Here is a 15,191-nt window from a genome sequence, read left to right as displayed (position 1 = left end):
TTAGGTGCATAGACATTCAACAAGGACCATGACTCAGCAAACAATTTACAATTAATCATTAAAATTTGGCCAACTGATTCCACCAAAGATTCGTTCAAATGGTATTTTCTTGTGAATCAAGATCAGCACTCCTCTTGCTTTCAAATTGAAAGAAGATGAAAATACATGACCTACCCAATCTCTCTTCAACTTCAAATGTTCTTTTTCAGTTAAATGAGTTTCCTGCAAAAAAGCAATATCGACTTTCATCTTTTTTTATATAGGGTAAAACACGTTTATGCTTAATCGGATTATTTAAACCCTGCACATTAAATGTTGCAAAATTCAAACGAGACATTGTTGTCAAAATAAAGTAAAAACAAAGTAAAATCCCCCTCCTTCTATTCCTTCTATCCACAAAGAAAAAAAAAAACCCTCTCCTTGATAAGAAAAATTAAAGTTCCCCTTGCTCAATAGACCCTAAATTAAACGGCCACTAAACCCCTCCCTAAACAAGGTAAAACTTACATAAATCAAGAGGTGTTTTTGGGAAAAAAAGTAGACACTACTAAAGTGGTAACTCCCCACTTAACTGGATGTGGAAAGAAATAAAATGCCCCCCAAAGGTGGCAGACGACTTCCGAAAGCTTCAGCGACATCTATTGCCCCCCAACTGGACATAAAATTATAAGTCTAAGTCAGCTCACAGCCCCATTGAATTCAATCCCAAAGCTTGTTCCAGATCATCAATATCAATCAAGCTCTTTGACATATTTATCTTCCCATTCCCATTTCCATTCTTCTTATCAGGTGTCTTCCTCTTAGGTGAAGAATGCCTTTCAGTAGCCTTGTCTGGCAAAGAAATGGCAAAAATTAAAGCATCACGATCACGCTTATTAAAGAACTGTGATTGGAAATTACCATAAAAAATCTTCAAAACTGCAGGGTATCTGAAAGAAAATTTATAACCCTTCCTCCAAAGCACCTCTTTAGCAGAATTGAATTCTTTATGTCTTTTAATAATTTCTTGACTTAAATCCGGGTAGAAGAAAACCTTATTTCCCTGTACCATCAATGGAGTCTGATATCTACGTGCATTTTGGACTGCTACTCTCAAAATAGTTTCCCTATCTTGATACCATAAACAACGAATCAAAACAGCTCATGGAGGTTGACCCGGATATGGTTTACTTCTTAAGGCTCTGTGTGCCCTAATTCCAAACCTTCTGGAAAAAATTCCAATCCCAATGCTTCAGGGATCCATTAAAACATTTTTTTTTATTAGATCCGAACCCTCAATTCCTTCCAGAATTCCCACTATTTTAACATTATTCCGGCGGCTTTGATTTTCCAAAGAATCTATCTTCTTCAATAAGACCTTCTTCTAAATTCCTTATCCAACAAAAGAAACTTCCACTTTTTCTATTTTTTTATTACGATCCACTTGTTCTCTGGAAATTTGAAGGCACCTTCCATTTTCTTAAAATTGTCTTGAACTGTATTCACCATATTCAAGCATCTATTAACATCGGCTTTAACAACAGAAATGTTTCTTCACAGAAGAAACTTCTTCACAAATATTATTCATTTTTTCAGTCATATTCATAAATCCATGATCAATCTGGGTAGACATTTGTGTTGACATATTACCCAGTTGATGAGCTATAGATTCCAAAATTGTAAAAACAGCATCAAAAATAGTGTCATTTGTCTCTCCTTGAGGCCTACCTTCTTTCACTTCAGTAACAGTCATTGATACTTCTTCCATTTCTTCAGTTTGAAAAGAAGTTTTCCCTTGTTCTTTTGATTCTACCATCGATTTTTATCACCTTGCTTCTGATCTGCGTACCTACAGACTCAGTCCCGACGTGTTCAGGCCTTTGCTGACCAACTTCACTGACAGCCCAAACCTTGTCCAAAAGATCGCAGACCCGAGACGCATCGCACATGACCGGCAGCGCCGGGGTCCGTGCATGCACATCTTCCGGCTCACTGCCTCAGGCCTCTGCGCCACCGGGACCCACAGCGGTGTCATGCACCAGGCCTGACACTGTAGACTCCGGCAACTGAGAGAGTGCTGATCAAGATAAGAAAAAATTGGAAGCCTGGCACCATCTTGTGAGGGTGTCAGGGTAATAATTAAGCGAGCTGGAGTGTGTTGCTGCTTAGGTGGCTGTCCAATCAATTCTGTGGATTCCACTTGATAAGTAGGCCTGATTTCTTCTGTACTTTTAAAAGGAAGCTTCTGAATCTGTTTTCAATTTCTTTGTATTAGCAGCCATTGTAGTCTTTTAACATTCAGACAACTTCAGAGCAAACTTTCAAAACTTTTTAAAGTATTTTAATTCGGGTATTTATTAGTTCAACTGGGGGAAGATGGAATTACATTTCTTCCTTCGCCATTAGGCCACGCCCCACCAAGACATGGAATTTCGGTTGGCATTTGCTGTGCATTTCATTTTGTGGTAGGAAAAACCCAACCCCAACCAACCAATTTTCCCTTGCAACCGCTGCAACCGTGTCTGCCTGTCCCGCATCGGACTTGTCAGCCACAAACGAGCCTGTAGCTGACGTGACATTACCCCTCCATAAATCTTCGTCCGCGAAGCCAAGCCAAAGAAAGAAGATTTACATTGTGATGCATGAAAGGCTTTGGGGTAAATCTTTTGTTTAAAAAGCCAAAGGTGAGTAATTTGTATGAATTTTAATTGTTATCTGTACATATTCCTAAGTATTTTATCCCAATTAAAGGCCACTTAAATTGGGTGTCTCTTCGGCACTGAGTATGATCCCCTTTTGTAAGTGGCATAATTTTGTTCTTATCCCAATTTATTTTGTAACCTGATATTTTCCCATAATCTTCCAGTTTTGAATAACAGTTACTGGCTCTGTCAAATATATCAATACATCATCAGCAAATAAATTTATCTTGTATTCCTCCAGGTTGACCTTGAATCCCTTAATTTCTGGATCTCACCAAATTGTTTCTGCAATTGGTTCTCTAGCTAGAATGAAAAGAGCCAGAGATAGTGGGCGTCCTTGTCTGCTAGATCTTGTCAACTGGAATGATGTGGAGACTTGTCCATTTGTCACTACTTTGGCTTTAGGATCATTGTACAGTGCCTTAATCCAGTTTATAAAAAATTTGCCCTAATCCATATCTTTCCAATCTTTCTTTGGCTTGGCTTCGCGGACGAAGATTTATGGAGGGGGTAAAAAGTCCACGTCAGCTGCAGGCTCGTTTGTGGCTCACAAGTCCGATGCGGGACAGGCAGACACGATTGCAGCGGTTGCAAGGGAAAATTGGTTGGTTAGGGTTGGGTGTTGGGTTTTTCCTCCTTTGCCTTTTGTCAGTGAGGTGGGCTCTGCGGTCTTCTTCAAAGGAGGTTGCTGCCCGCCAAACTGTGAGGCGCCAAGATGCACGGTTTGAGGCGTTATCAGCCCACTGGCGGTGGTCAATGTGGCACTCTATCCCACTCTAGTTTATCAAATGCTTTTTCTGCATCCAAGGCCACAGCTACACTCAGACCTCCTCTCTTTTGTGCCAGATAAATTATTCTAAACAATCAGCATTATCAGCAGATTGTCTCTTTTTCACAAAGCTTGTTTGGTCCATATTTATTAATTTTGATGAAAATTTTGCTAATCTATTTGCCAAGGCTTTGGCAATGACCTTATAATCTGAATTTAACAGTGAAATAACCATATAACCACTTACAGCACAGAACAGGCCAGTTCGGCCCTACTAGTCCATGCCGTAACAAATCCCCACCCTCCTAGTCCCACTGACCAGCACCCGGTCCATACCCCTCTAGTCCCATCCTATCCATGTAATGATCCAGTCTTTCCTTAAATGTAACCAATGATCCCGCCTCGACCACGTCTGCGGGAAGCTCATTCCACATCCCCATCACCCTCTGCGTAAAGAAATTTCCCCTCATGTTCCCCTTATAATTTTCCCCCTTCAATCTTAAACCATGTCCTCTAGTTTGAATCTCCCCCTTTCTTAATTGAAAAAGCCTATCCACATTTACTCTGTCTGTCCCTTTTAAAATCTTAAACACCTCTATCAAGTCCCCTCTCAATCTTCTACGCTCCAGAGAAAAAAGCCCCAGTCTGCACAACCTTTCCCTGTAACTCAGACCCTGAAATCCTGTCAACATTCTCGTGAACCTTCTCTGCACTCTCTCTATTTTGTTTATATCTTTCCTATAATTTGGTGACCAAAACTGTACACAGTACTCCAAATTTGGCCTCACCAATGCCTTGTACAATTTCATCATAACCTCCCTACTCTTGAATTCAATACTCTGATTTATGAAGGCCAACATTCCAAATGCCTTCTTCACCACACCATCTACCTGAGTATCAGCCTTGAGGGTACTATTTACCATAACTCCTAAATCCCTTTGTTGCTCTGCACTCCTCAATTGTCTACCATTCAATGTATATGACCTATTTAAATTTGCCTTTCCAAAATGCAGCACCTCACATTTATCTGTATTTTCTGTCATTTTATAAGATGACAGTTTTAAAGGATCTCTATCTTTTTTTGATATTATTGTAATAATTGCAATTGAGAATGATTCTTAGAGGGATTCACGTGATGGAGTAGTGGCTGGTTGAGTGGAACCAGCCCTCTCCAGAGAAAAGATTTAAAAAAAATTTGAAAAAAAAGAGCTCAATAAACATAAAGTACAGGAAGAGAAAGATAAAGTTATAGAGAAGAGACAGAAGATGGCACCCAAAAGAGAAAAAGTAAGAATAACAGAGAAAAGGGAAGAAAGAAAATCACTGGAGAAGAAAGAAGGCCTTACCTGCACATTGGCGCAGAGAGCCACTGTGGAGAGGAGCAGCCGATCTCCTATGTTGGCGAGTCCCCAGAGGAGCGATGTTCTCCCGACCAGCGGACTTCAAAAATGGCTGTCAGAGCCAAGAAGAGGTGTGTAACTGCGCAAGTAAAAGAAAAGGTTAACACTGACAGGAGGGGTACTCAGCTGAGGAACGGCCAGCTGAGAGACGCCCAGTATCGGGGTGTTCAGCTGGGGGAAATAAGCAAGAAAGAAGAAAAGAAGAGTGGTGAGAAAGAATGAAGGGCTGGAAGAGGGTGAGCGGCAACGGGGCGACCGGCAGGGGGACGACCTACGGCAGGAGGCCCTTCAGCGGGTCGGTATGGAGCAGGGAACCCTGCAGCGGGAGGCCCAACAATGGGTCGACCTGCAGCAGGAGGCCCAACAGCAGAAGACACAACAGCTGGAGATCCAGCAAGGATACAGAAGCAGCTCATCAGAGAAGGATGAAGATACACAGATACAGAGAAGAGAAGAAGATGACACAGACATAGATACAGACACAGAAGAAGAGGAGGAGGAAGACCAAGAATTTCAAAGGAAAGAAGGTAAAATAGAAGGAATAAGTTTAGATAAAGCCTTTTTCGAAGAACAAATGAGGTCATTAAAAGAATGGCTGTCATTAGAATTTAGTTCAATTTAGTTGGTCATGACTGAAATAGGGAAAAGAGTAGAAAATGTGGAGGAACGAGAAGCTGCTGTAGAAATGGAGATAAATGATTTAAGAGGGAAGTTGGAAGAGAGCAGAAAAAAAATTAAAGAGACACAAGATTTATTGTCACAAAAATTTGATGTATTGGAAACCTACAGTAAGCGAAACAACATAAAAATAGTGGGCCTAAGAAGGCAAAGAAGGGTCAGATATGAAAGAATTTATAAAAGGATGGATCCCGAAGGTGCTGGGAATGACAGATTCGCATGAAGAAATAAAAATCGAAAGGGCGCATAGAGCACTAGTACCAAAACCACCACCACATCAAAAACCGAGATCCATTTTGGTAAAACTTCTAAGATATACAACAAGAAAAAACATACTGGAGCAGACAAGAAAGAAGGTTAGAGAAGACAATAAGCCGTTGGAATATAAGGGACAAAAAATATTTTTTTTATCCAGACATAAGCTTCGAACTTTTAAAGAAGAGGAAGGAATTCAACACAGCGAAAACAATCTTATGGAAGAAAGGTTATAACTTTATATTAAGACATCCAGCAGTACTCAAAGTATTTATTCCTGGGGAGCAGAATAGATTGTTCTTGGACCCAAGGAAAGCCCATGAATTTGCTGAATATTTGCAGGACAGGAGAAGAGAGGAGGAGTGACAAGCAGGATGACTGGCAAGAAAATACACAAAAATATGTAAAAAAAAATATAAAGTAAAGATAATGTATATATAATGATTTAAAGATGGATAAGAGAAGGGGAAGAAGGGGGAAAAAAAGAGAGCTTTGTTGTATGTATAAGAAAATAGTGTTCTCTGTGGGGGGGGGAGAATAATGGTCACTGCGAAATCGGTTGACGCTTGCGAGTAAGTTCGCAAACTGAATGGAAAGGGGAGTTGTAGTTTCTGTCAAGGGACAAGGGGCAATCCAAGGAGGGGAGGTTCATTTGGGGTTAAAGGGTTATTGCTTGTGGGGATTGTTGGGGTATTTCATGTCTTAAGTGCATTGTCATATATTGAGATTAAAAAGGAAAACTTTAAAAAAAAAGTAATGGAAAAAAAGGGATGGAGGTGGTGAAGAGGCGGAAAAGAAGTGAAAATAAAAATATAAGATGGCCATGTTGGACTATATGACTATAAACATTAATGGAATATATAACCAAATTTAAGTGTATCCCATTGGGAAAAAAAATCACATATAATTTAAGACAAAGTTACAATGTTTGAAAAAACCTGGGAACCATATATGGAACATAACAGAAAGAAGAGGCCTAGGACCACCACCACCTAAAATGATAAGAAGATAAACATGATCAGAATTAATGTGAATAAGTAGATGATGCGTCTTTTTTTTTGTATTCCTTTTGTATAAAGATAGTGTTTTATTGTAATTTATATGTTCAATATTTACTGTTTTTGGAGGGGGTGGGAAGGGGAAGGGAGGGATGGGGGAAAAAAGAGAAAATGTCACAATATTTAAAGAGATGCATCTAAATACATTGGTTGATATGGTTCATAGTGCGATAAATAAAGAATTACAAAAAAAAAGAGAACGATTCTGAGAGGGTATGTGTTTCCGATGCCTCCATAAAAAGAGGAATCGGCAAATCTTTAAATTCTTTATGAAAATTCTTTGGGATGGGGGGGAACCATCCTCTCCAAGAGATGTATTGATTTGCAAAGAATCCAGCGCCTCTTTCACCTCCATATGGGTAAAGGGGGCATTAAGTTCTACCTGTTCTTCCAGGTCTAACCTTGGAAGCCTAATTTGTGAGAGAAACTCTTCAATCTTATTAATGTCTCCTTGAGATTCTGATTTGTATAGCTTAGAGTAAAATTACCTAAAAACCTCATTAATTTCTTGAGGCTTGTAACTGGTTGTATTTGCATTTGTTTTTTATTGCATTGATCGTTCTCAAGACCTGTTCTGCTTTCAACTGCTAAGAAAATACTTTATGGGCTTTTTGACCTCGTTCATAATATCTATGTTTAGTTCTTGTTAGCATTTTTTCTAGTCTTAAGTTTTTTATTAATGAGCTGTCTATGGTTCTCTTCAGAACCCCTCATTTGAAAGTGTACTGCAGTTACTTGGAAGTCTGACTCCGATTTAGGTATGGCACGCTGTGCTCCCCTTGAGAAAAAAATGAGAAAAAAAATTGGACGTTGTAAAATAGTTAGGCTCCGTGCGTAAGACAGAATCAGGATGGCCTGGTAGACAGATTGATTCCATCTGTTCTTGTCCAAACTGAACACCCTTCTTCCTATTCGATCTTGTCCCTCAGTCCATTGCAGGGAACTAAATTATTCTTTCAATCTGGTTTGCTGGATTCTTTGTTTGTAGTGTCACCTTTTCTATATTGTAGAAACTAAATGCAAGAGTGACTGTGAGTCTCTGGTTGCCTTCCATCCATTAAGTCACCATCCCAATCTGACCTCTCTGGCTATCACCACCTGCAATATAATAATGGTGTCCAATGATAGCTTGTAGATTACTGTACATCAACACCTCATTTTTAGTCTGGCCACTGCTGCTTGATATTGTACTGAATTCTCCAGCTTGTTCTTCCTGTAAAGTTTTAGTACTATTTGTTAAAGCCATTCCTCTGCTCTTTTTTTAAAAAATTGTATGAACAGGTCTACTCGCACAGCGCAATAGGCTGGGCTCCAGAACATCACCCTGACTTTACAACAGTAGCAATACATTACACATGCAGACAAAGGATGTCCATTCCACCCCCAACCATAGACATTCCCTTTGGTTCATCCTTTGCCTTCTCTCATCTTCTGTGCCACTTAAACTAACTTGCTTTCTCTTCAATTCAAAAAATTGATTGGTTTTACTTTCCACTGCTTGTTTGGCTGAATTCTTTCAGTGTCATAATCGGTCATCAATGTCTCTAGAGTCATTTTGCAGATAGCAAGATCATATGATTAAATATTTTAAGTTGTTTGGAACCAGGATGGATTTGTGACGAGTAGATCATGTTTGATAAATCTCCTTGAATTATTTGAAGAGTGGGCACACATCAATGGATGCATTTCCACTGGGAAGTTCTTCCTAAGAAGTTAGGATTCAGAACAGCTTCCAAACCTTGATTAGGTTGACTAACCAGTTGAGTAACTTGAGTTTTTATTTCAGATTTGTTGTATCTGCATTTTTTTTTGCCTTTTTGATTAAAATGTCATGGGCAGGTACAGATAAAGATCAAAAACCTTTTAGAATGCTAACATTTATACCTAGAATTAAGAATTAACAAATCACTGGATAGATAGACCTGCAGTACTAAAATTATATCTGGGCAATGAGGAGTAATGCAGCATGTAATGTGGGCTTAAGTGGAGAGATTAAAGGTGAGGTTACACAAATTGTGACTCAAATGGACAAATTTAGAAACTAGATTAAAAAAGGAAACACAATCTGCAGTTTTGGAAATCTACAAATAAAAGAACAGCTTGGAATTTAATAAGAGCCCTTTCAAGATTAAAGTTTAAAATGCCCTTCTGCAAACAGCTAAATTATTTGCTAACTTTAAAATCAATTTTTGTTGGACCAAAGATTTGAGTAATATCAGGAAGAATCTTGTATATGGAGCTAAATCTTGGATCAGCCATGATCCAAATTAATGATGATCTTAAGGATCTTAATATTTCTGTAAGAGTTTGGAAGAATTCTATTCCACTGATGTTTAGAAAAAATATATAATGTGTGGTAAGGCTTATAATAGTTAACAGAATATAGAATATGTATTAAAGCTGCAAGAAAATAATTCTACTTGCAAGCCCAGTTGATGAGATGCCTTTCCTATCGGGACTTTCATCTGTGTAGTATACACAAAACTAAAAAAAAAGTAATGTTTTGCTTATTTCTCTCTTAGGAAAGATTGAAGGTTGTGACAGTTCTTGGTGCTGGACTTCTGTGTGGCACAGCTTTGGCAGTCATTATTCCTGAAGGGGTTCATGCACTCTATGAGGATGCTTTGCATGGTAAGTTTTTCATTTGGAGCCCAATGCTTTGAAAGTATGGGAAGGCTCATAGTAAAGGTAATTAAATGGCCTATGATGCTCAATAGTGTTGAGTCATGTACTCATTAGAATTCAGTTATGGTTTCGTTAAATGGTTGTAGGTATTGGACAAGATTGCACTGGATCCAGCCTGCACCAACCATCTCTTATCGATCTGGAGAGCCAATCAAGTTGTCCCTTCTGTCCAAAAGTCTTCCGCTGAACTAGAATCAACTGCAAGAAGCAATTTGGCCTCAGCAGTCGCTCCTGAGCCGTGCCCCTCTGTGTTGTCAAAATTCTTTGAACTGATTTTTAAGTACAGTGGAATCCCCATTATCCTGAATTCAATTAGCCAGAAACTCAACTGACAAAGAAAAATCATAGGAAATAAGTAAATAGATTTTCAGATGATTAAGACTGTGTGGATAGAACCCGCGGGGGAGTGCTGAGATTTCGAAGGATACGCACAGGTTTGCCCCACTGAACTAGCAATGCCCCTCAATGTGCATGTATTCTATTCACTGTCGCCATCTGCGTGGAGGTGAGCTGGGTTGTCAGTGCAAAGAAGGTGCGCCGAGGGCCTGACCAGAGTATTTGCATAGAGGTGAGTTGGGGGCCTGACCAGAACACTTGCGTGGAGGTGAGTTGGGTTGTTGACTTGAGGAAGGTGGTAAAGTTTAAATAAAGTTGCATTGGATTGAAATGGTGGCACCCAGGATGAAGAGCCGACTGATGCCTCTTGCCACTGGGACAACTCTCCCAAAGTGTCTCCCTATCCTTCCCCAATAAGAATCTTTATTAGAACTAGGAATATTAGTAAGGCTTTATCTGTAAAACTGAGGGATGGTGGGTTAATTATAATGGAGGCACAGTTTGCGCAATGGTTCACACAATGCTGTTACAGTGCCAACGACCAAGGTTCAAATTTAAATTTTGTAAGTTATGGAAATTATCTGATTAAAGTGAATTTTGCATAGACTACAATACTGATTTTTTTTTCCAAATAACTTTGACTTTGAGATGATGTGTTCTTAATGCAGGCGTATTAGGTATTAGAAGAGCGAGTCTCAGTCAACTGGAAAATTTGCATATCTGACATCTGTGATTCCCAGAGGTGCTGGATAATGGATATTCTATTGTATCTCTGATATTTATAGTCTGAAATAATTAAGAATTAAAAAAAAAAATTAAATTATAAGAATTTTTTTAATGAAATAAACATTTTAAAAATCACCCACTTTCCTGCACGTTTGGTCACTCCCTTGATGGAGTTGGATTGAGCTACTTAAGCCATCCATTCCCAATGTGAAGCAATAAGACTATATGTAAAGTGGATCTGATCCCTGATTGTAGAATATTACTGCTCTGCTGCTGTTTGGTGGCAGGTCTGGGGTTTACGTGGAACAAACGAGGGAAAGGGACACTGGGCTTTATGAGATAAGAGAGGCAAAGGGCTTAGTTATGGAGAGGATAGGGATTAGTAAAGTGAGGGTTTTGGACCTTCTAGGATCAATTAAGGTGGATAAGTCTCCTGGTCCTGATGGAATTTTTCCCAGAACTTTAAAGTAGGTCAGGGAACAAATATTGACATCACTGACAGTGATTTTTCAAAGATCACTGGAGGAGGGGGTGGAACTACAGGATTGGAGGGTTGCGAATGTAGTTCCATTGTTTAAAAAAGGCATTAGGTGTAGGCCAAGTAATTATCGGCCAGTAAGTTTGACTTCGGTGGTGAGGAAGGTTATGGAGGATATTCTTCGAGATAGTATATATGCATATCTGGATAGGCAGTGTACGATTAGGGGCACCCAGCATGGGTTTGAAAAGGGAAAGTCATGTTTGACGAACCTTGTTGAGTTTTTTGAGGAAGTGACAAAAAAGGTGGATGAAGGTTGATGTGATCTATTTGGATTTTAGTAAGGCTTTTGATAAGGTTCCGTGTGGAAGGTTAATAAGGAAGGTTCAGTCACTAGGAATTAGTAGAGAGATTGTGACCTGGGTTCAGAGGTGGCTGGAAGATAGACAGCAGAGAGTCATGGTGGACAACTGTCTGTCAGGCTGGAAGCCTGTGACAAGTGAGGTGCCTCAGAGATCGGTGCTGGGTCCCTTGTTGTTTATCATTTATATTAATGATTTCGAGGAGGGTGCGGTTAACTGGGTAAACAAATATGCGGATGATATGAAAATAGGGGAGTGGTGGATAGTGAGGTAGATTTTCTTGGATTACAGAAGGATTTGGTTTGTTGGGAAGAGTGGGCTGAAAGATGGCAGATGGAATTCAATGTAGACAAGTGCGAGATGTTGCATTTCAGTAAAAATAACCAGAATCGGACATACGCAGTTAAGGGGAGGGCATTGAGGCATGCAGAGGAGCAGAGGGACCTAGGGGGATTATGGTACAGAGTTCACTGAAGGTGGATTCCCATGTAGACAGGGTGGTTAAGAAGGCATATGGTATGCTGGCCTTCATAAATCATAGTATAGAGTATAGGAGCTGGGAAGTGATGCTGCGGCTGTTTAAGGCATTGGTGAGGCCTGGTTTGGAGTACTGTGCTCAGTTCTGGTCTCCAAGGATATAGATAAGGTGGAGAGGGTGCAGAGAAGGTTTACAAGGATGTTGCCTGGATTACAGGGAGAGATTAAGGAGACTGGGACTTTATTCATTGGAATGAAGACGACTGAGAGGGGACTTGGAGGTATTTAAAATTATGAAAGGAATAGATAGACTAGACATAAGACTCTTTATCTTGAGGGCAGGGGAGGTTGGAACAAGAGGTAAAGGGGGAAAAACTTTAGGAGAAATATTAGAGGATGCTTTTTCACTCAGCGAGTGGTGGCAGAATGGAATGATCTTCCAAATGAGATAGTTGCGGCAGGGTCCCTTCTGTCATTTAAGAGAAGGTTGGATGTGTACATGGAGGTGAGGGGGTTGGAGGGTTATGGGCGGAAAACGGGAGGGTTGAGCTAGTGGAGTTGTTCTAGTGAACTGATGTGGACTCGAAGGGCTGACATGGCCTGTTTCCGCACCGTAAACAGTTATATGGTTAGAAACCCCAGCTTGTCTTAATTTCTACATTGCAAGATATATGTATGCATCAGATAATCCCACCTACAAGGCGATCATTACCAGTGGCTCTCCATGGAACTACCAGCCACAGGCAATATGATTCTGTCAACAGGACAAGTTGGGAACATCAAATATCATTCCATTTTATTTGTCTGCATCACTCTGTAGAAGTAGAGATGAAAAAGGTACTGGTCAAGTGAGTTGGATAAATGAGTTAACATTTAACAATTCACACATTTTAACATTTTACAATTTTCTGCTTCCTGAACTGGAAATGAAATGTCTCACCTTTGTCAATTTTCACCCATTTCTTACTTTCATCTAGTACATCTCTGACATTTCTTGAGTTCTTCGTCTCAACTCAGGTGACAGATCTGCAACTAGATAACACCCACTGCTGCTGATCTCTGCACCTATGTTGATTACATCTCCTCCCACCGTATTCCCTCTTAGGACTTCATTGCATCTCTGTCTTTCTGTTGTGATGGTTCTGTTGACGCAGACTTCCACACCAGGGCATCCTTGCTCTTTAACCATGATTTCCCACTCCCATTGTTGCCTGGGCTTGCAACCATGTCTATTGTCCTGCTCCACTCACCCTTTCCTTGCCTTCCACCTGACTAGTTCCCATGTTCATTGGATTACCCTCCATGATGTCTGTCAGCTTCAATGGGATTCTAGCAACAGTCAAGCTGCTCTTCCCAGTCCTTTTTGCTGTGATATCCTCCACATTGGAGCAGCCATTTACAGATTGGGTAACTGCCGAGTTAACAAGGGTGAGCCTAACCTTCCAGTAATGTCATTTTCCATTCTACTTTCACTTGTCTTCTGCCCTCTTCATTGATCCTATATAATTTCCCACATTCAACAGTGATTTGGGATGCTGTCATTTTAGACGTTGAAAGGGTAAATCCAAGCAATTTTAACAAAGCTGCCAGGAGGAGCACACAATTTTAAATTCAGGCAAAAGGTCCAGAATCTTTATTGCTGTTTAAAGTTTTTTTTTGCACATTGCAGTGACCGTTCCTGTAAAGGTTTTAGCCGTGCGCTACTTGAATGAAGACATGCACAAGCAGTGTAGTCAGGTTAAGCTCTCTGTTTTATTAGGGACTCAGGCCCAACTTTTATACTCCTCGCACTCCAATCTGCATAACAAAAATGGATTTCCTGCACACGGGTATCTTCTTGCATAACAATCCCTTCTTCCCCATGCACTGTCCCTGACTGTTGACTATGCAGCAAGGCCAGCGGCATTTTGGGATCGCTGGGCTTTATGCTGCCCTTGCCGTTCACCCACCGGTTTGCTTGTTGGGACCAGTGCCGCTGCGCAGGCTGCTGGCTTTTTGTTGTGCTCGCTGCCCCGAGCGCCAGCTTGATCACCACAACGACATGCCGCTCAAAGGTCTTAGTTTCTGCAGCATCTGAAAAATATAGCCTAGGTTTTCTTTATTTGTACTTACTGAAAATCAGAACTTCCAAACAAAGGACCATTCAGCCCACCATGTCTGCAACAGCTCTGACAACCAAGTTAGTGCTCGTTTCTTGAACCTCTCGGATGGCCTTGCAGTATCTTTCCAGTTAGCAGAATCAATGAGTTTGAGGTGGTGCAAACTGTCTGTTGTACAGTAAACATACCTAGAAAACAGAGAAAGCACAAATCTCTTTATGAAGTGGTACTTTCTCCTAAATTCTATTGCAATTGGATCACTTAAAAACAATCTCATTGTCATACAGTTATGGTCAGCAAGCTGAGTAGGTATTGTTCAATCATTGCCCCTCTTGCTCTCTATTATATTGTCACTATTCCCCCTTTAAATATTTTTCCAATTTTCTATTTTAAAAATGATTAAAAGTTAATATTGGTACTGCTTCTGCCAACATGGTGAATTCCCGATCATAATTTGGATGGAGAACAAGTATGGTTTCTAAAATACTGAGCTGCAGAACATCCTGTCTATTGGAGGAGAGGGCTGCCTTGGTTACAGACTCTGATGTAAGACAACAGAAGCCTTCAACATCTTTTGACTGTCACTGATCCTGCATTGAGTTGTCATAAGCTGCTAACTGCTACAGTGTTTGTGTGATTCAGTGAAAGCACAGTGCTGATGAATTCTTGCCAACTTCGAGATGCATTAAAGATTTAATTGGAGAGTGACTTTTATGATCCCTACCTGCCTGCCTGGAATATTTTAATGTACTGGTTTAAGCAGTAGAAAAGGGATTAATAAACTTTGCAGACTGCACGAGGGGAGTGGAGCTGATTTAATCTATTTACTCTGTAGATAAGCACCTTCATGGAGACGAAGGCGGGAAAGCGGAGGATCCATTGAAGAAGACTGGAGAGTCGGTGGAGGCCAAGCATGATCATGAGCACATTGCTTTGCATGCATTCATTGGTGTTTCACTGGTCCTTGGGTTCGTTTTTATGCTCCTAGTGGATCAAATTGGGAGTTCTCACATGCACTCAACTGATGGTAAGAGGCTCTAAAAATCTTGGCGCTGCTGATGAACAAGGAAATGCAATGCAAAGAGTGCCAAATGTTAATGTGGTATGTTTATATAAGATTTTATTTAATCTTAACTGGTCTGTTGCTATGTTGCTTCTGTTTCTGAGTTACTCCTTGAGGACTCAAA

The 15,191-nt window shown here is 40.3% G+C and overlaps 1 protein-coding gene across 3 annotated transcripts in view; it reads left to right on the top strand.

Moving 5' to 3' along the window:
* The window catches only part of slc39a9 (solute carrier family 39 member 9), a 40,958-nt gene that overhangs the window by 6,730 nt on the left and 19,037 nt on the right, over positions 1-15,191 (top strand). For 2 of the 3 annotated variants that reach the window (XM_069917304.1, XM_069917303.1), the window contains exons 2-3: positions 9,364-9,472; positions 14,840-15,031. In XM_069917304.1, coding sequence (XP_069773405.1) covers positions 9,364-9,472; positions 14,840-15,031 — 301 coding nt within the window. The remainder of the gene's footprint in view (positions 1-9,363; positions 9,473-14,839; positions 15,032-15,191) is intronic. The other variant, XM_069917305.1, reaches the window with a different exon arrangement.

This window comes from Narcine bancroftii, chromosome 2 (genome assembly GCF_036971445.1).
Source record: "Narcine bancroftii isolate sNarBan1 chromosome 2, sNarBan1.hap1, whole genome shotgun sequence".
In the NCBI taxonomy this organism is placed as follows: domain Eukaryota; kingdom Metazoa; phylum Chordata; class Chondrichthyes; order Torpediniformes; family Narcinidae; genus Narcine; species Narcine bancroftii.
This window is presented reverse-complemented; position numbering and strand designations above follow the sequence as displayed.